General features: G+C 41.4%; 1 protein-coding gene across 1 annotated transcript in view; it reads right to left on the bottom strand.

The window, feature by feature from the left end:
* Positions 1–16573, bottom strand: part of pcsk5b (proprotein convertase subtilisin/kexin type 5b) — a 49385-nt gene extending 32812 nt beyond the window's left edge. The window contains exons 1-3 of the mRNA XM_031856686.1: positions 15945–16573; positions 11184–11288; positions 36–435 (exon numbers count right to left, since the gene is read on the bottom strand). Of these exons, the coding sequence (XP_031712546.1) occupies positions 36–435; positions 11184–11288; positions 15945–16124 (685 nt within the window). The 5' untranslated portion in view covers positions 16125–16573. The remainder of the gene's footprint in view (positions 1–35; positions 436–11183; positions 11289–15944) is intronic.
* Between the last annotated feature and the right edge of the window lie 4188 nt (positions 16574–20761).

A 20761-nucleotide genomic window follows, 5' to 3' on the forward strand; every position in this document is an offset into this window, starting at 1 on the left:
CACACACACACACACACACACACACACACACACACACACACACACACGCGCGCGCAAATCCCTCATCTCCACTGACCCTGCAGTAATCAGTATCATGCTATGCCCTCGGCTGACCTTTGACCCACAAATGTAGACAAAGAAGAATAGATACAAACAGCAGTGATGACTCAAAAATATATTGGGCTCCATTTGCCTCTGAACTTGTGATATTCTTGTTTTGGTGCTGTAGTCGTGCAAAGAGAGAGAAAGAACTTCTCTGGTCCCAGTATACAGTGTACTCACAATGTACCACATGCTGCTCCACTTGGCGTCATTATAGAATATGTTGTTCTGAGCCGGGTAGCTGTGGGCGGGGCTAGTCAGGGAAGGGGGTGGGTCTGGCTTGTAATCCCTCTTGATCCTCCTCTTCACCACCTGCTGCTGAATCCACTCCACCTGAAACACACAGATAGAGATAACAAAAACTAAGTAGGAATCAAGGAATACTACACAGTAGTAGAATTGCGTTACGCATATTACAATCAGTCAACAGGTGAAATTTTTGTGTTCATGGTTGAATACAATCTTGAAAATATATGGTTCTGGGAAAGCTTGGGTCTTCTTAAACATGGGTGCTGCATATTCAATAAAAAAGTGAACATACAGTGGCTATATTTCCTCTTCTTTGACTTTTATGACCATCTCCAGAGAATAGATACGGCTAGTATACTGTGGCGCCCGACTGGCACTGACAAAACATTAGAAAGCAGCAGAAGGGAATTGAATTTTTGTTATGGGTGAGCGATGAGGGCAGATGACATTGTTAACTGTAGGAGCAAACATTGCTGAAGTGAAATGCGGTCTTCCACTTGTAATGGTGTTTTCATTTTAGAGGAAGAACATTTTCAAAGGTGACAACACTCCGCTGAAAAGTAATTTTGTGAATATGAATCATCTGAAAATAACTTCAGCCCTTTTTACTTGAAGTCTGCCTATTTAATTGTGGCTTAGGTGAGCAAGTTAAGACTACAAAATAAAATACAACGCAATGATTGCACATTAAGTAAGCCTTTGTTCATAAGAACCTTGATATATTATCTTTTTAGCCATCTAGATGTTAAACTCCATTCATTCCAGTGTTATCCTACAAGAGTTTTGCAGTGGAGTACATTTTTCTCTCCATCAGTTTATTTCTCCTAGTCTGCAAAATGGACAGACTAACACACACACATATGCCCTGAGGACATAAATGTCTCTCAGGTAACATCAATCTCTCCAATGTTATGGGCTCGCTTCAAGGCGCACGGCATTCCTTGGCAGGTATCACGCAGACGGAATTTTCCGATTTCAAAATCAGCATTGCTGGATCTGAGCAGGAGGGCTGGACCCACTTGCTTGGCCCTGGTCATCTCGTTTTAAAACCCTCAAATCTTATGTTGAGTCTAGCTGAAGTCCTGCAGTCTTCATCTGTCTAAAAAAGGACTGAGAAGTTTACATGTGCCAGCTATGATGACAACACAAACATTGAAATATTAGCAGGCATAAAACTGGCACGTGTCAGGCTGTATGAAAGCATCCGAAGATGTAAATATTACTGTAATAAGTCATTTTGGGATTCTTCAGACTGAAGTTTGCACATGACCATGATTGTCTGCCAGCTTACACAGACTAAAGTATGATCCTTTCAATGTACTTCAGGAAAACACCATGTTGAGCTGAGATGTTATGGAGCTCATGCTTATTTGTACAGTTAATAATGTGCACTCCTCCTGAAACAATCAATAACACCATCTACTATGAACATAAAGTGTCTCCCCATAATGTACAAAGAAAATCCAACAGATTAATCAAATTCTCACGCGAAAAAAGTGGTTTGTTGCTCAGTTCGGCAGATCTACAGTGGGTACGGAAAGTATTCAGACCCCTTTAAATTTTTCACTCCGTTTCATTGCAGCCATTTGCTAAAATCAAAAAAGTTCATTTTATTTCTCATTAATGTACACTCAGCACCCCATCTTGACAGAAAAAACAGAAATGTAGAAATTTTTGCAAATTTATTAAAAAAGAAAAACTGAAATATCACATGGTCATAAGTATTCAGACCCTTTGCTGTGACACTCATATTTAACTCACATGCTGTCCATTTCTTCTGATCCTCCTTGAGATGGTTCTACTCCTTCATTGGAGTCCAGCTGTGTTTAATTAAACTGATTGGACTTGATTAGGAAAGGCACACACCTGTCTATATAAGACCTTACAGCTCACATTACATGTCAGAGCAAATGAGAATCATGAGGTCGAAGGAACTGCCCAAGGAGCTCAGAGACAGAATTGTGGCAAGGCACAGATCTGGCCAAGGTTACAAAAGAATTTCTGCAGCACTCAAGGTTCCTAAGAGCACAGTGGCCTCCATAATCCTTAAATGGAAGAAGTTTGGACGACCAGAACTCTTCCTAGACCTGGCCGTCCAGCCAAACTGAGCAATCGTGGAAGAAGAGCCTTGGTGAGAGAGGTAAAGAAGAACCCAAAGATCACTGTGGCTGAGCTCCAGAGATGCAGTAGGGAGATGGGAGAAAGTTCCACAAAGTCAACCATCACTGCAGCCCTCCACCATTCGGGGCTTTATGGCAGAGTGGCCCGACGGAAGCCTCTCCTCAGTGCAAGACATATGAAAGCCCGCATAGAGTTTGCCAAAAAACACATGAAGGACTCCCAGACTATGAGAAATAAGATTCTCTGGTCTGATGAGACCAAGATTGAACTTTTTGGCGTTAATTCTAAGCGGTATGTGTGGAGAAAACCAGGCACTGCTCATCACCTGCCCAATACAATCCCAACAGTGAAACATGGTGGTGGCAGCATCATGCTATGGGGGTGTTTCTCAGCTGCAGGGACAGGACGACTGGTTGCAATTGAAGGAAAGATGAATGTGGCCAAGTACAGAGATATCCTGGAAGAAAACCTCTTCCAGAGTGCTCTGGACCTCAGACTGGGCCGAAGGTTCACCTTCCAACAAGACAATGACCCTAAGCACACAGCTAAAATAACAAAGGAGTGACTTCGGAACAACTCTGTGACCATTCTTGACTGGCCCAGCCAGAGCCCTGACCTAAACCCAATTGAGCATCTCTGGAGAGACCTGAAAATGGCTGTTCACCACCCAACCTGACGGAACTGGAGAGGATCTGCAAGGAAGAATGGCAGAGGATCCCCAAATCCAGGTGTGAAAAACTTGTTGCATCATTCCCAAGAAGACTCATGGCTGTACTAGCTCAAAAGGGTGCTTCTACTCAATACTGAGCAAAGGGTCTGAATACTTATGACCATGTGATATTTCAGTTTTTCTTTTTTAATAAATTTGCAAAAATTTCTACATTTCTGTTTTTTCTGTCAAGATGGGGTGCTGAGTGTACATTAATGAGAAATAAAATGAACTTTTTTGATTTTAGCAAATGGCTACAATGAAACAGAGTGAAAAATGTAAAGGGGTCTGAATACTGTATCCGTACCCACTGTATGTGAACAATATTTGACTGCAAAGACAAAACGTTTCTCCACATCAATACAGCTCCAGCAGACAGAGAGGAGAGAAAAGCTGACATAATGACTGCAGAGTGATTATCTGGTCTCATGCACTGAAATAATCTGCCGGGCTCTCTGGAGAGTTGGAGAGGGAGGCAACGAGACAAGATAGACCGGAGAAGGCGAGTTGATAAAGAGCTGAAGAAAACAAGTCCCAGGAGAGTCAATAAAAAAAAAGACAGAGCTTGGAAGAGGAGGGAAGTGAAAACAAATAGCAAGTGAGAGCAAAAGAAAGCAAGTGAACGGAGGATGATTGATTTTTATAAATAACATTGATTCAATAACTCAAGTATGCAGCTCTTTAGAGATTGTGATGGAGGGAGAGCAGGAAAATGATTCTGTCAATGACAACATTTAATAACTCAAGAGTCTAGATCTCCCTTTTAAGAGAGTATATGAAATATGGAAGAAAAACAAATGGCAAATCAGGGAAGAGACAGAGACAAAGAGAAGAAAACACAGCGAGATATTTTGTTCTAGCTTTGTGTTCCTCCGTCTGCCAAAGTCTCAGCTCACTTCACTCAAAGTTCTGTCAGGACCGTGAGCTTCAAAATAACCATTTACACACGCCATTATCCCCAAAACAACACCGTCATCCGGAGTTGCGAACTCGTGTGTCAATGCAAAAGCACTGGTGTATCATTACAATTAGCAAACATTAGCATAGCATCAACCTCAATCTTTGATCAGCAGTGTCACTCTCAACTGCTCTTGTGCATAACTTGGTTATTCAAGAAAGGTCCGACAATGGATGCATCGCTGCCTCTCATCTCACCACAAATCCTCAAACGCCATCGATTCTTCTGGAGACTGACTAGACAGAGCAAAGCCTTAACAGATGGTGTAACAAAATGAATAATTTTGCTGAAGTGGGTCCCAATTAGTGGGTAGTTCACCTCTGATTTCTCTGATAACTTTAAGTATTATAGAAGACTTTGCGGACGTTGTCTAATGAACGAGGGCATCAACAGTGGAACCTGAAGTTTAATGCATCTGCGTTTTGGGAAGTATCCACTTCACAAGTGTCCTTGAGCAAGACACCCAATCCCTACCACCTCACTCAGGTGCTGCTCTGTAGTGGATGATGACCTCCATCCGCCCAAAGGAGGTGGTATGTAAAGCAATTTAGGATAATTTAAGTATCAGGCATTATTGTTGCTATATACTTCATACTGATTTAATGCAGTGAATAAAAAAGGGTCGTAAAGCACTTCTAAAGCATTGTTTTATCAGCAGGAACAGAAACACTACAATGTTCATCTACCTATGCAGTTTAGTCCAGATGATATTTGTTTACTCTCTGAGCTTTCCTCAGCTTTAGTGACACTTCCTGAAAATTAAACTGGTCAACCAAAAAAATGACCATTTTCAGGTTTTTCATCCGATTACTTCCAATTACTTTTTTTAAAGTTTGGATATAACATTTGTAAAGCAGAAATATGTTGTCAGCCTACATCCAAACTAGTTTGAAACAGATTCAGCAGTTCTGCAGCTGTGTATGCTGTAAAACTCTCCTATTGATCATCAATATCCTTATTTTAACGCCTCTCCTCCTCACGACCGACATTTTCTGTTTCGGGGGCACAGGAAGATGGAAACCACTTCAAAAGAGGTAAATTGTGCAAGCAAACTGTTACCAACAACATCAATTTCACTACGGAGGCAAAAAATAAATAAGCCCAGAGGTTTCAATGGGAATGTGGGAGACGCCATGACAATAATATCATGATACATTATCAAAACATTTCTATGCAGCTCAGCCCCTACTGCCAGAAGGGCTGATAATTTACATGTATTGATTTTTCCAGCAACATATATCTTCAAAAAGAGCAGCCTGATGATTACAGAGGAAAGACTGCATAAACAATATTAACAAACCTGGCTAACGGAGGACGAGAGTGTCCACTAAAGATACAGCTCATAAAATGTGCATGTGTTTTACTGTTCTTTGCCCTCTGCTAATATTAGTCTAAAAAATATGTTCTTTCCATTTAAAGTGGTTCCCTACTCGCACTGCTAACATATCACAGCTTTGACTTCTTTATATGGATTAATTTGTTTTTTAAATACAATTTTATCCTCCAGTCGCAGGATGACCTAAGGCAGTTAAATGATAAAAGCAATCCAGAGGAATGCCATCCTTTGTTATCCCTTCTAAAAATCACTCAATAGTAACAGCCTGTGGTTATTTGCATCAAATGTGTCACATTTGCCAATCCTTATCCAAACAAAGACAGTATTGCCCTCTATTATTGCCTAAAGGACTTGCGAGTATTACTGCCTTTGTTTCTGTGCCAATTTGCTGGCAGGCTCTGAGGCATGACGATTGGATCTGCTCCATATTTTATCTCCAGCTTGGTGAAGCAAAGGAATGATCTTCTAGCACCTGTACATCTCAGTCACCCTGCTTTTTCTCTCTTTTCTTCCACTCCCTCTTCTACGTCACTCTTTTACTTTTCTCGTCTCTCTCACTCGTCTCCTGCTTTCTTGCCGTCTCTCCGTTGCATTTGAGGTCTTCTTCCCCGCAGATGCCCATTTTTCTTTGAGATTGCCTGTCTGTCTCTCTCTCTCTCGTTCCCATTCCAACCCCCTTCCTCCCTCCTCTCGCTCTCATTCGCTCTCTGTGTAAGGGTATGCAGGTGGCTTTTGCTGGCTGGGTCAGTAACCAGGGGAAACTGGGGAAGAGTTCACTTCAATAGAACAAATGGGAACAAATTGATCCACTTTCACTGCTGTTTTTGAGACGCTGTTTGAGTTAGAGGCAAAAGAACTGAAAGCTGCGAGTTTAAAAAAAAAGGTCAAAGGCTGGTGTAGCAGAACACCCTCAACTACCTTTGGACTAACACGAGAAGCCAGTTCTTCTGCTCTCTTAAGTGAAACTCAGAGCCTCAGCCCAAACACAGCACACAGTCCCACAACTTTTCACTTGTTTGAGCCAAGTGGTGCTGTGCTGGCCAGCCGTAGGTGCTTCTCACAGGGCGTCAACTTCTTAACAGTTCATCTGTTAAACAAATTCAAGGCAAAAACAGATTCAGGACTCTAGGGCAGAAAGTCCCACAAGCATCCTGGCTTTAAGGAAATAGGTATCTGGGACTGTATGGAGTCTCACGGTACCTGTGCGAATGCAAATTACCCCGAAGGTCCTGACAGGTACACAAGCTCCGTCAGTGTTGTCTCCTTGATGCTGCGAGTGTCCTAGTCTTCCACACATGTTCATGAATACAGTGATCTCCAAAAGCCGCTGCATAATGAAAGAAATCTACCAGCAATAGTGACTAAATATTGAACAGACTTCTGTTTTACGTCAAGTTAATCATTTGGATTTGAGCTCATTCAAGTAGTTTTACTATGTGGTCAAATATTTTCCATCAGCAAACCCTTACACAGAGGGTTATGTGACACTGAAATTGTATTTTGGCGTCATAGTCATTCTGCATTTCAGTGAATCCCAGCGAGGATTCAGCTGCAAAACACACCTGGCCCTCAATTTTCTTGCACATGTCTGGATAAATGACTTCCAGTGAACAAGAGTATCTGTCTTGCAAAAAGAAACTCTCTGCAAACGCCATGCTCCTGCAACAGAACGCTGTGGACAGACGGCAGCATTCAGCTGTTGTTTCTGTCTGCAAGGACTTCAAAAGAACATGATAGCAAAGAGAAACAACCACCGTAGGACTCTAATTGCTGTTTACAACAAGCTTGAAATAGATGGAAATACATTTCAAACAAAGCAGGCCACATAAATTTGAACTCATTTCATACCAAAAACTAATAACAGTGAGGAGCTACAAGATTAAAAGAAAAGTTTGTGGCCCTCCAAATTCTCTTGGAACTTCCAGTATGAATGAGACAGGAGCATACGTCAGCATAACTGTGCAAGCTGAGTGCTGCTTAAGTTACAAAGAGAAGATCTCATCATTAACAGTTTTGTGTACCTCGTTTTAATTGCCGCTGCAGCGTATGTATTTCTCAATTTGCTTTACAGGGCTTGTGATACACAAAGGGAAAGCTAAACACAAACTTCAAAAGTACATTTAAGATGTAACTGGCTATTGAGTTCCGTTACTGTAATGCTACAAAATATAAAGAGTAGAAACATTGTATCATTTCTTGTTCGAATATACAAATTTAAGTTTTTTTCATTTAGAAATGAGAAATTAAAACTAAATGTAATTATTTCTGAGATCATAAAGTTTGTTAGGTGTTCAGTGACTTCCAGAAATACTGATGAACATCTCAAATAAACCTGCGACAGGCTAAACATCTTGTATCTAATCTTTGAAAAACTTAAAAAGGAACAAAAGGAAATGTCAGAGACGTGCATCGGAATGAAAACCATTTCTCTCTCTCTCTCCAGGCCAATGGCCTTGACAGAGTCATTCACCAGCCTGGAGAATGCTCTTTGACCTGAGAGGCAAGTGACACTGCAGTTAGGCGGATGCCATAAAGCGGTAATCTGTGCTGTGCTGCATCACCATGGTAACATGCGTGCCAATGAGTACTGTGGATGGCAGGGTGCGCCTTTCATGGCACCGCTACACCCATCTGACTCACTCGCACAAACACACACGCTGTCATTATTACAAAACATCATTAGCAGTATGCCAGGCTGCGCTGGTGCCAAAGTAGCCGTCAGGTTGATCCCAAACCCACAGACAGGTCACAGATTATGCTGAAAGCATAACGAGTCAGGGGAAAATACTCTTCCCTTCTCTCTTCAGCTCCTCTTCACTCTCCTTCTGTTGTAATAGCTCCTTTTTCTCTCCTTTAACCTCTCCTCTCTGATCAAGTCCTCTAAAATCTCAGTCTCTCAGCCAGCTGGCATAAGGACACAAACCTTCCTCCATTGTGGCAGAGTGTCAGGCCCGAGAGAGCGAGAGAACCAGTGATGGAGGGAGGGGGACGAGTTCGCTGAAAGCAACAGTGATAACTGAAGGCAGGAGAGGAAGTACCGAGGAAGAGAAAAGAGAAGAGAAGAGATGACAAGTAAGGACAGCAGGTGGACAAAACAAGCTGAGTGGACCAAAAAAAAAAAAAGTAGAAAAAGGAAAGATAATTGAAAAGAAACAAGGAGATAGAGGACAACAAGATAAGTGGATAACAGAGAGTGACAGGTACCGTCTTATCTTTTCTTTCTGTTTCACTCTCTATTTCCTCCTTTTTAAAAATCCCACTGATACATCATTAGCATTCCTCAGCAGTCAGCATGCATTGTTGTGCATGCACGGATACAAACAAACTTGCATGCCCTTGAATCCATTGTGCAAAACACACAAACACACACACACACACACACACACACACGCACACACAAAGTCATTGCTGCTGGATGAAATCCCTGAAGCTCCAAAAAGTCAATAGTTTTTCAAAATTGACATAAATGGGATATTTTAAGCTTCACTGTAATGGATCTGGGGAGTTTCATCTTGTTTTCTCAGGATCAAGCCCCAGCCTGCTTGATAAAGTTACCCACTTCATCAACAAGTACAGTTTTCTGTCAGACATAAATATGACAAAACATATTCTAGCGGTAGGAGGTTTTCACATGTCAAGAATGGGACATCTGCACAAACTGCCGTGCCACTGAATCCCATATAAAGCTATCTAATTCAGCACTCTATACACATACATCTAAACAAGACATCGGTAAAGGAAAATGACAGCACCACGTGCTCCTTTTGTACACTCCACCAAGTTCAAATCAGCAACTCGTCCTGTGTATCTTGATGAAGTTCAGGCTACATCAACACTGCTACGTTTACACCGAGCGTCCACACTAGGCCGGAGTTTCAGAGCACCGAAAAAGAAGGAGTTTAGAAACACTCCCGAAGCCGGGTAAGTTTGAAAACTCCGGGGTTACCTCCTAGTGTGGAGGGGTGTAACCGCATAAGTTTTAAAACAATGACGTATACACCCGCACTCGCTATTTAGTTGGGTCTTAGCAGTCACGACGTGCCCTTCCCTGATTCGTCACACCCCTATCACGTGACCCCCTGTGAGCCTTGATTATCGATCGACTACCAGGTTAATGCAATATGGATAACGGATTACAGGCGTGGCTAACCTTGTTGTCTATAATAGCAGCTGTTGTGTAGGTAAATTCTGCATTTTATAACTCTACCACTGCCGACATGCAGAGGAAGCAGCTGTTATTAGAGCGATTAACGAAAACATAGTAGTGTGGATGAAGCCTGAGTGTGGTGTGAGGTTCAGACTTCATTAATAATGCAGCCAGGGAGTGATGACCAGGAGCAGTGATGAGAGGAGCACTGACAGGACAAGCGTAAGGGTTTACCTTTGGTCAAACTTTTGTTTGAAGGACTAGTTCACCCACGGTGCACAAAATCACATATTGTTCAGCTGATGAAGATGCATTGCAAGCCGATATTATATTGTTAATAAGGCAATCCTAACCTTGGTGGAGTAGAAACCATATCCAAAGTATATTTAATAAATGATTATTTTTCACATCTCTCTTACTTGCAGTCGTAGTTCTGCCCAGTAGTTTCTGGAACAGGAGCCACGTACTTAGAGTGGAAAATATAGGATTTCCCTGAATTTCTATTTAACATATCCAATTAACTCGTTAGTCCTTACCACACCACCCTTTCCAAAATGATATGAAATTCTGGACACATTTCACAACTACATGATGGTTACAAAAGAAGCTGAATGTGTTGCAATCTATAAGGTTTTTTTTTTTTTTTAAAGTCTGAGCATGGTGTAAGCACAAACCCAGAAAAAAATGGCACAGCCAGCAGTATGTTGTTTGATTTTTACAACTCTTTGAAAAAAGGGGAAGTGTCCGCATTAGGAAGCTGTTGGCTATTCCCTTTTTATTTGAAGGACAATTATATTCATATCATGTTTAATCTCCCACCTCTAAACCCATCAATAAGCCCTTACATTGATGGGTTTGTGGAATAGAATAGCAGAAGAATAGTTCTCATTTATCACAATTCACCTGTCAAGAATACTGGAATTTCCCTGCAATGTAATAGTCCCTGTTCTCATGAACACTTTGTCCCTGCAATAACCCATTTGTGTGCAAGTCTTGACTGAGAAAACAAGAGTGAACTCTGTTGGTGTGTTAAGTGTATTTCACACGTTCTTCAGGCCTGTGCATCAAATACAGCAAGGATCTCATAATGAGGTGATGAAATGACTTGCAATGTGTATATTATTATTATAGTGTGATTATAGTCATAGTAAACCATGACTAAATAAACCATTATTAAACAAATGAACACACATGAAGAAATTAGCAGTCTAAGAAAAGTATTTGTTTTAGACATCTGTGGACATTAGTTTCCAGTAAGAGTTGAAAGAATCTGTTTTTTACCCTGGAGATAGGAGTTTGACAAAATAAGCGTAACTAAAGGTCCATTTCCTTCTACCAGGGCTTTATAATCGCACATCATGGTATTCATCAGAAGATGTTACGTACTTAGGTCACATGATGAGAACAGAGTCAAACTGGGAAAAAGCTAGAGTGTGGACTTTGAGTTGTGATCATTTTCTCAAACTTTCTCCAGTACCATATACATTTACAAGAAACACATACTCTGTTAAATACTCTTGATTTTTAACCTGTCTATCACAAAAAAGTACAACATGCTTACCTTGGGCTCCATGGAAATAAAACTATGGCGACCAAGGCTGGACAAAGTCGACCTCTTGATGGTCCGGCTATGGAAGAAGTGATAGTGGTCTTTGAGATCCCCAATCTGCAAAACACATGTACAGACTTAAGAAACATATTTATTCATTCCGTAACCCTTTCTACCTCAACATAGTGCTGGACAAAATCAAATATCACATTATCTTTTACCAAATACTTTAATACAGATATCGCAACAATATTGTAGTTTTGACCATTCGTGCTTTCACAAAATATTTACACAATATGATTTTTAATAAATAATTATCAGTAATGTGGATATAATGACTAAGTGGGTCAAGTCAAACGATAGAACAGCTAAAACAGTCTCGTAACTTCAGAAAACTAAATCACTTTACTGGAAATCCGCCTTAAAAATCCCAAAAAAGTGTTATGATATATTACAATATTGCGATGTCCAAAATCTAAGTCTAGGCTCATATCACAAAATCAATATAATATCGATATATTGCCCAGCTTTACCTCAACATAACTCATTAGTGCGAACATTTTTTTTTTTTTAATTCTGCAACAGTCTCCTAAAAAGGATCATGAGTAACTGATCTGGCATATTTATTCTTGTAGTTTGCATTCGACAGATGAAATAGATCGACACATAAACTGTAAACACATCATACATACACACAACAAGAGTTTATCACAGTAGTCAAAGAATACAGTAAACTCCTGTTGAGAGTGACCGAGTACTTTAAAAGTACTGTTAGAGACGTTCCTTTGTTTTTAAAGTGGTAAAGCTACAGTTCTATGTCATGTTAAATCCCTGTATTTTCTATATACTGTATATTATACATAAAGTTTTGTTGAGTTCTTAAAAACTGTGAGAGAAAAAGAAAGGAAGAGGGACTAAAAGGTGAGACGGAAAAACAGACAAGGAGACACAAAAAGGCAGAAAGGGAAGTCTTGAATGTCACACAAATGTACAAACAGACAAAGACACTGAGTGACAGAGACACGAGGACAGAGGATCCGCAGACAGACAATGATAGGCAGACGGCAAGCTGCTTGACGGTGATTAGTTTTAATAATTGATAAAGACCATACAATCCCTCAGATGTACCCTGCCATGGCTGCCAAGGGTCCTGTGGTGCGTCACTGAGCTCCACGGCTGAGCTCCACCACCACAGAACCCATTAGATCAGCTTTCAGCTCAATGCTCATGCACGAACATACATCCTCCAACTTCCAGACTGACAAAGTGAGAAACAAGAAAGTGCCAAAAGGCCTTGCTGGATCACCTTTCAGCAAACACCAAACATCAGTGTAACACAGAGCACAAATCACATGTCGTGGGTACCGGTAATCAGATTTAAAAGCATTCTACATAAATAGTAACAAAATGTGCTTCCATAATAGGAGGCTACCACTTTGGATGCTTCTCATAGTGTAAACAGGTCTCAACATATCGTGCTTCCACTGCCTATTTAATCTACCCAACATCTGCACTGCCATTAGCAGGCCACCCTTATAGGAGTGTCTGCAAATGGAAGCTGCTGGAAAAGCTCTACATAGAGTAAAAAAATGTAATGAACTTAAGCCCAGGTCTAAACTTCTGCTGCTCTTTTTAAAGCCCTCTACATTCTGATCACCCATTTATTCCAATTAAAGTGACATTTGGAAATGATCAACCTTGATGATAGCTTCAACACCTCTTCAGGTTACATCATCACACTTTCAATGTGCAGTTTCTTAAACTATTGGCTGGAGTTGCGACTGCTATGACAACATGTGATCAGATGGACGCGCATCAGGTTATAGAGTTCATTTGATTTTCATTATGATGCAATAACCCCACATAGTGAATCACATGCTCAGCAGAAACTTTGGTTACTGGAAATTATGTCGGAATTATGTCGTAACACAATTTGCGAGGCGAAACCACCAGCTCCTCAGTGATTCATGGTGTCTCGCATCGTAGACTTTTTCACTGGCTGCATCGACACTTCCATGTCACTCGATACAAAGTCCTGCCAGTAATCACTTAAAAAGGTGATAAAACTTTTTTTCCCATGGAAATAATTCTGATAGCTGGGTCAGACTACCAAACGTCAAGGTCAAGCTCTGCCTGAATAAGTGTGGTTCAGATACATGCATGCTGTACACGTCAACGGTGGGCATCAAACAAGAAGATGAGAGCTCACATGCACTTCAAGATCCTGCAATTGCAAAAATAAATCTGTCTACAGAAGTGTAAATGGAATAACAATATAGATCTTTTGTAACGTCGTGCTACATGGTGCAGATGCTGCAGTTCCTTTACAGCTACATTGTTAAAGTGACAGCAAGGATAATAACACAATATTTATTTCACTTCCCTTGTATTTCTATGACTTTTACTTCAACTTTAAACTCAAGCTTATTCTACAAACCAAAAAGTATAATAAATAAAATACTGAATGTTTTTCACAAACACTAGCTTGGATAAAAATGATCAGCATGGATGGTATTTTCCAAAAACAACACCCTGTTGGTCTGATGCCTTTACGCACTGATTTTTTCAGTCCGACCTGCTGAAATAATCTCATAACTTGTTATTGATGTAACCGCCGCCTGTCTAAGTCTGGCTACATCATCCGCCTCCCTCTCGATGGCTCCAACTCCTCTCAAATCTCTTCAAAACACCAGTTTGAACAGATATCCACCTCTAGGGTCTTGTCAGCTGATTTAGACCCAATTTGGGCCACTGTCTTAGTCTGGGAAGGGGGCTCCATGGTTAAGAGGATTACCCAGAATTCCCCAACGAGATGCTCTCTCACTCCATGCCAACTCTTTTCATCCATCCGTTCATCTATCGTCCCTTCTTTCGCTCCCTCCTCCCTCCATATCCCAGTGTGTGTTATCTTTGTCTGTTCTCCTCTTTCCACCCCTGTCAAGAAGACTATATTGTCCCTCTGTCACATGTTTTCCATACCCATCCCCCTTTTCCTCTCTCCAACTACTTTGCTTCCGTTCAAAAGATGAAACCTCTTCTCTTTTAGCAGTCATATCCTCAAATCATTTATCACAAGCAAGCACATCCAAGCGAGTTTACTTGAATTGAAAAATACTTGTATTGTATCTCTTTACAATCTACAGTAGCGTCAAACTGAAAAAAGAACTTGCAATAAGTCCTCCCACTTATGTTCGATTGTATTCACCATATACATCAGTGCGGCACTGATATAAGAGGGAGGGGCGTGATGATGGGGATGTCAAAGTTCACATTAGGAAACCAGATTGTGCTGTTATCTCTCCCATGGGAGCGGCTTTCAGCTGACCCCAAAACCAGGAAGTGAAGTAAAACTCTTGTCTATGAGGTGTCAAAGTCCAATGAACGCTCCATATTGACATGGAAATTAGGGCGAATGGTGGGGGTCGGACTGCACTCCACAGGGGAATTCCTATGGGGGGTTGGTATGGAAAGGGGGGGACTCCACACATTAGTTTCCGTCAAAGAGAGGGGATAAACGAGGCCATTAAGGTCTGCTCTCTGGGGAGTATAGTGGGTGGGCGGGCTGGATAAGGCGAGGAGGAAGGGGGGTTCAATAGCTGTTGACTAGGCTACCCCACAACAACCTGTCAGAATGCCCCCCTCTGTTCCACGCTGTCTTCACGTCGAGCACTGGCAAGTGCAGGCTTGAACTACCCACGCATTTCGGTCACAATACTCTGAAGTATGTGTGGGGTCCATGTTTGTGTGGCCTATTTCTTTAACCCACAAAAGGACAGAAGATTTCGCTTTAAACATTGTCAAAACACATTTTGACCAATTAAACCCCTCCTCCTGGACCTGTGCAGACTTCTGTTGATTGATAAAATGACATCATATGAAGAGAGACAGACAAATCTCACACAAGTGTTTGCATTCTCTGCATATGTTTTTTTTTTTTTGTTTTACAGCAGTGGTAGGGAATTATTGTAGTATTGGTCCCTACATTTGGCCACAAATATCAGATCTAATGAAAATTGCCTGTTACATTGTAGAAGTGTGCAAACTTTGAATATTGATCTTGCTAGTGAAGTATGACATGCCTATTTCAACCGTTTATCTTGTAGTGGTGCCTCATCATTACTCAAGACATCCAGAAGAAACACAATTCATTCTGTCAATTTGTGAATATTGACAAAATGTATGAGAGCATCGACTCAAGAAGTTGTCCTAAGTGTAAGTTAATGTTGCCAAGTCAAGCATAACCAGTCAGGGGAGGTTTTGCACAACAATTGTACAGTATTAAAAAAAGCCCAACAATCTGTTTGACTGGAGATCTTTTGATGTCAATTCCAAGACCACAAACCCAACAGCACGAGCTGTCTCACGTGTGTGTCAAAAAGATCACGCACATGAGACTGCTGTGGCTGTGAGGCCGGGTAGTGAGCTCCCCTAGCTCCAGCTCGCAAAGTGAACATGATCCGCGGAAACACAGTGAGGAGGCACCTGTTGTGCCATCCTGCTCTTGGTCTTCTTTATATGTTTTCTGCCGCTTCTCTCTCCTTGTGTGACAAACAGAGAGCTACATAAAGAAGGACTGAGTTAGCGAATCACAAAGAAGGTTCGTGGCTCAGGTTTGGACCCTTTACGTTTGACTTTGTATCGTTTGTCTACTGGTAAAAGGAATAATAACCACCATGCCATGCGCTACTTTTGTAAGAGTTGTCAAAAACAAGAAACGACAAAAAAAAGGCACACAAAAAGAAGCAACCTCTGATGGAGCAATAAGCGACCTACCTGTCCCATGTTCCTATAGCCATATTTATCCGCTATCCGCTCGGCTACATCGGGTCCACCGGCTATCCTGACTGCCCAGTGGTTGGTGTAAATCCGAGCATTGCACGGTGGGGACGCAAAGCTGAGACAGAGCGCCAGGACGCACAGCAAGCTTCTTCTCCAAGCGGCGTTGCGGACCATCTTCCCCCACTTAGAACCCGACTCTTCTCCTCCTCCTCAGCCGACCAGGCAAACAACCAAACTTCTCTTCTCGCCGAGCAAGACTCTCATAGAAACAGAACTATCCGGCCAAAAACAGTTAAAGTGAGAGAAAGAGAGGGAGAGAGGGGGAAGGAATGGAGCCCGGGAGAGGAAAAAAATATACCTTATCCTCAAATCCCTGCCTTCCACATGGGAGAGTTGAAGTTTGCGTTTCGAGTTCCTCTCTCTGTTTTTCCACAGTGGAGGAGGAGGAAGTGTACGTGTATGTGCGCCGTGCGTCTTTGCGCGCGATTTCGTGTACGTGTGCGCGCGCGGAGCTCCTCAAAGCTGATTTCTCTTCTCCACGAACAACTCGGATGTTGGTCGTTCAGCGCATCGGGCTTTCATGTGGCGAAATGGCTACAGCGCCTCCCCACAAATAACTAGCTGACACTCTGGAGAGTAGAAACAACTGAAGCCGCGGGGTTTCCCTGCCCAGCTCCGCTGGGTCTTAAAGACACTCTACTCGAATCCACCGCTGACCGCCCGCCCACCAGACACAGACTGGGGGTCATACTGGGGGCCATGGAGCCACTTGGGGGCAGCTTCAAGGGCTTACTCCAGGAGGGCCCCTGGGTAAAATGAAGAATAATTTACTTAAAAACAAACTGTCAGGAAGTTAGACTATGTTAAAGAATGGTTCTTCATTTTGTTTGTCACAACGCCCAATTGAACTTACAAAAGAAGAAACAATCTAAAACAATGTGTACAGTTAACATGTTCATGTCTACGTGGCTACTGCCATAGCAAGGAGGTATTGCAACACAAATGACATCAAGTTACAATTATGGTTGAATCTGTAGATTCTGTATCTTCACCGTAACCCTGACCCTGTGTTTAACCCTGACCCTGCTCTTACCCTATTGAACCTGGGTCTAAGGGTTCAAATAGGTTCCATCTTTTATAGCCTCACTATAAATCAGAAATAATACTGCCAAAGCACTGTGTAAAAGAAGAAAAACATGCTGACATGATTTAACATTTGGTTTGACATCATGAAACCCGTATTCATTTTTAAGAATGTGTGTAGTTTGCTATGAAAACATCTCAATTTATGTAGATGTTTTCAACTAATTATGGCATCATTCACATTTTGGGGTTTTGTTTGTAGACAATGAGATGATACCAGTGAGAATGGGTGTTGCTTCCAAGAGGGTGTTCATATCTTACAGAATAATCCTTTTTTTTTTTTTTTACTTACAGCAGAGCTGGGTTCTAACCATCAACAACTATGCACGCTTTCAGTGAGTGACTGAGTTGTTTATACGTTTGCTAGTGTGCCACATTTTAAGAGCTGAGACAAACATGCAGCACATGAGTAGCAGTGGTGTTTTGCCCCCTAAAATATATTTGTTATCAGTCCACAAGGTAACAAGTGGATGCATTACATTTTGGATACTGCTCCTCCGTCCCACACCTTGAAATCTGCTGTTGAATGCAAGCCTTGTCAGTGTCTTGGGCAATATTGACATAGACATACCAATGTAAAGGTAAACCATGACCTCCACCTCAGTAATCATCCAAAGGGAAACAACCATAGAAAACAAACTATTATATATTTAAAAAAAACATAAAAAATGTTCTCCCATAAAACACTGAACCCTCTTTCAACTGCATTGAATTATTTTCATTGTTGTGACAGTCATGATTTATGGTTCAGAGTGTGTATTGCTTAAAATCTTGGAGATGAGCTGAACTCAAGTGTGTTTAACACTGTCATATAGTAACCAGCCTCACAGACATCCTCACTGTTTGCCCGGGTTATACATCCACCACTGCCATGCAGGCCTTCTGCTCTTTATAGCAACTTTATTGCATATTCCCCCTCAATCAGTGAAGCTCTAGATGTCATGCCCCTCATCGCAACACAGGTCACAGCTGACTAAACGCTGTGATTATGGAATGTGCCTGGTATTATCTGCAGTTGAGTCTTTCATTCAAGGTCTTTGTTGATTGATGGGTTTTTGTTTTGCAGTAGTTTCCCGGGGATGTCTCTGTGCACAGCAAAAACTCTGTTCTGCATGGGACACAAGTGAAAATCAGCATAATTGCACTAATTGCAGCCAATTTCTCACTGAATGGACCCCGCTGTCACATCTCACAACAAGCGGGGGGACAAGAACATCTCATGGTCCCTTAGATGGAGATGAAAGGGAGTAAAGATTTATAAAAAATAAAAAAAACAGTGATAGTTCTCCATTCAGCCAATTTGAGGGGCTTGTAATTTGAAGAAAAAAGGAGAGGAGACAAAACACAGCAGAAATTGATTTGAGTATCCAAATCAAGTACCCAGGTCACGAGGCCACCTTGAGAACCAGGGCCCCCTGTGTTTCAGCCTCGCAGCTCCCCGAGTTTCTCCAGGGAGTGAACCGAGTGAACCCCAACAAAACGTCTTTGTCAACAGAGTGGATCGGTCAGGAGCGTCAACAAACAGTCTGAAGGGCATTCCTGTGTGCATTCCTGTGCCTCTTCAATAAAATAACAGGGTGCATCCCGTGTTTAGGCCAAACGCAACTTTTTTTTTTAAAACTGCACACAACACCCATGATACAACACAATAGAAGGCTCCAAAAAGAGACTGCAGCCAACTAGCTTTTTTTCACCAATGACACAGCTAATTTGTTCATTCAGTATCAAGTATACAATTCTAGGAGTGAACCACCCACATGATTTTCTCGTCCCATCAAGACAGGGGCGTTATCAAACATGTGTGCCCCTCGTGAATTCAAGTGCATCTTATGATTACCCATCCACCACTGCTTCTCCACACCTCTATAATGGCTCCACCTGTACCCACAATGGCCTTTGCATTCAATCATTTGCTTTGCTTTCCTTTCCAGATGTTCTCTTTTTTGCCTGCATCTTCGTTTATATAATGAATCTATCTGGTTCTGTTCTTTTCTTTAGAGCCTGTCTTGGGGTCAAGTTTTTTTGAATTAATTTAACCTACGCTGCAGCTTGACATCTTCCTCTTCCTTAAATTGTTATCCTAGGGCTCATCGCTCTCTCTGACCCACTTATCTGTACCTCTCACTGGGTGGGTTTCCTGGGAGCAAAGGTTGACCTTTCAACTTCACTTTGACCTTTGACCTTGTAGCTGTAGGCTGCTGCACTTAGGTTACAATAGCACCTGCCACTCACCGACTTTCCATCTTCCCTGCTCGACATCTCATCCTCCAATCACCACCCGTCCCTTCTTGTCTTCACCCTCTCCTTTGTCAGCCACATACCAGTGTTATACAGACTATTCTGGGGCCACACACACTATACATTCTGTGGAGAGAGATGGAAGAAGGGGGAGACGGAGAGTGGTATAGCTAAGTAAAGTTTTGTCTCCTGCATCTGCGGGAAATGTGAATTGGAATCTCTATGGTACTCAAATAGTATAGTGGTTTATCAATTAAAACACAACGTTCAAAACAAGTCAAATAATGTGGAATTTGATTATCTCAAGTTTAGGCATTGTCAACACATAATTGTTTGACTGGTTTATATTACAATTTTTTTAATTGATGTGTTAATTGCCTGTTTACCAGGTTTGTTAAACCTCCTTCTGCTCCGAATATGACTCACAACGGGCATTTAATCAGTGCCCAGTTCAATTTTAAGCCTTATAAATAAGAAGATTCCTTTACTATGTACCTGTGAGCTGTGACCCACCTGGTGTGGCCTCCTGTGTCAAAAAAGTGCTGTCCTGTGTGCAGTACGGACCAAGCAATTGACTTCATACGAAATAGCTATACATTGCCATCTTGTGGTGACTGAGAAGATTACATGATGAACATTACATGATCCACACGGTGTGTAAGTGAGCGGCTAAAAAAAACATCTACTCAACTAATTCATTGTGAGTTTTAACATTGTATCTATATGCTCATATGTATTTTCATTGGCACTGAAAGATTTGTGTTTCTCCCCTTTATGAACCTTCAAATATCCTTGAGATAAAACAAATACTTTGCAAAGAACATGTGTAAAACCTTGGTATCATTGTGAATGCATGTAATGTTCACAAATAAGGGTCTAAAAAGTACATTTGAATAGGAAGGGAGTCATCATTCAAGCGTTTTTTCTTCACTTTTTGATAGATTATATGGTATTGAATTATTTAATAAAATAAATAAAATTACAACAATACATTGCAATGAACAAAAAATAACTACTTAACTATCCTGGTGAAATGATCTTGAATATAATGGTGAACATCAATCCTCACATGAGCAGGGTCAGATTATAAATCTACATTTCTAAATATAAATGATGGAACTGTCTGGATGAGGTGCAGACAAATCCACATCTATTCACCTTTATTCTGCATGACTACTTGTCCCATTTTAGTGATTGTGTTAAATTACTGTAGGAATTCAACATGATCACATTCTGCAACTGACCCGTTTTGTCTTTTGATATTTAAGCAAACGTTTTGCTGTGCTGAGTCATGGGCAAAGAAAATAGTTCATTTGAAAAATAAACTGTTTAATCTTCCTTTCCCTGTCAGTTTTTTTATTTATAGCATCATAGAATATGCATTTCATGGGAAAAGATGGTGTCTTATGATGGAGCCACCTGCGTCTTTC

This window comes from Anarrhichthys ocellatus, unplaced genomic scaffold (assembly GCF_004355925.1).
Source record: "Anarrhichthys ocellatus isolate YVR2014 unplaced genomic scaffold, GSC_Weel_1.0 scaffold17, whole genome shotgun sequence".
In the NCBI taxonomy this organism is placed as follows: domain Eukaryota; kingdom Metazoa; phylum Chordata; class Actinopteri; order Perciformes; family Anarhichadidae; genus Anarrhichthys; species Anarrhichthys ocellatus.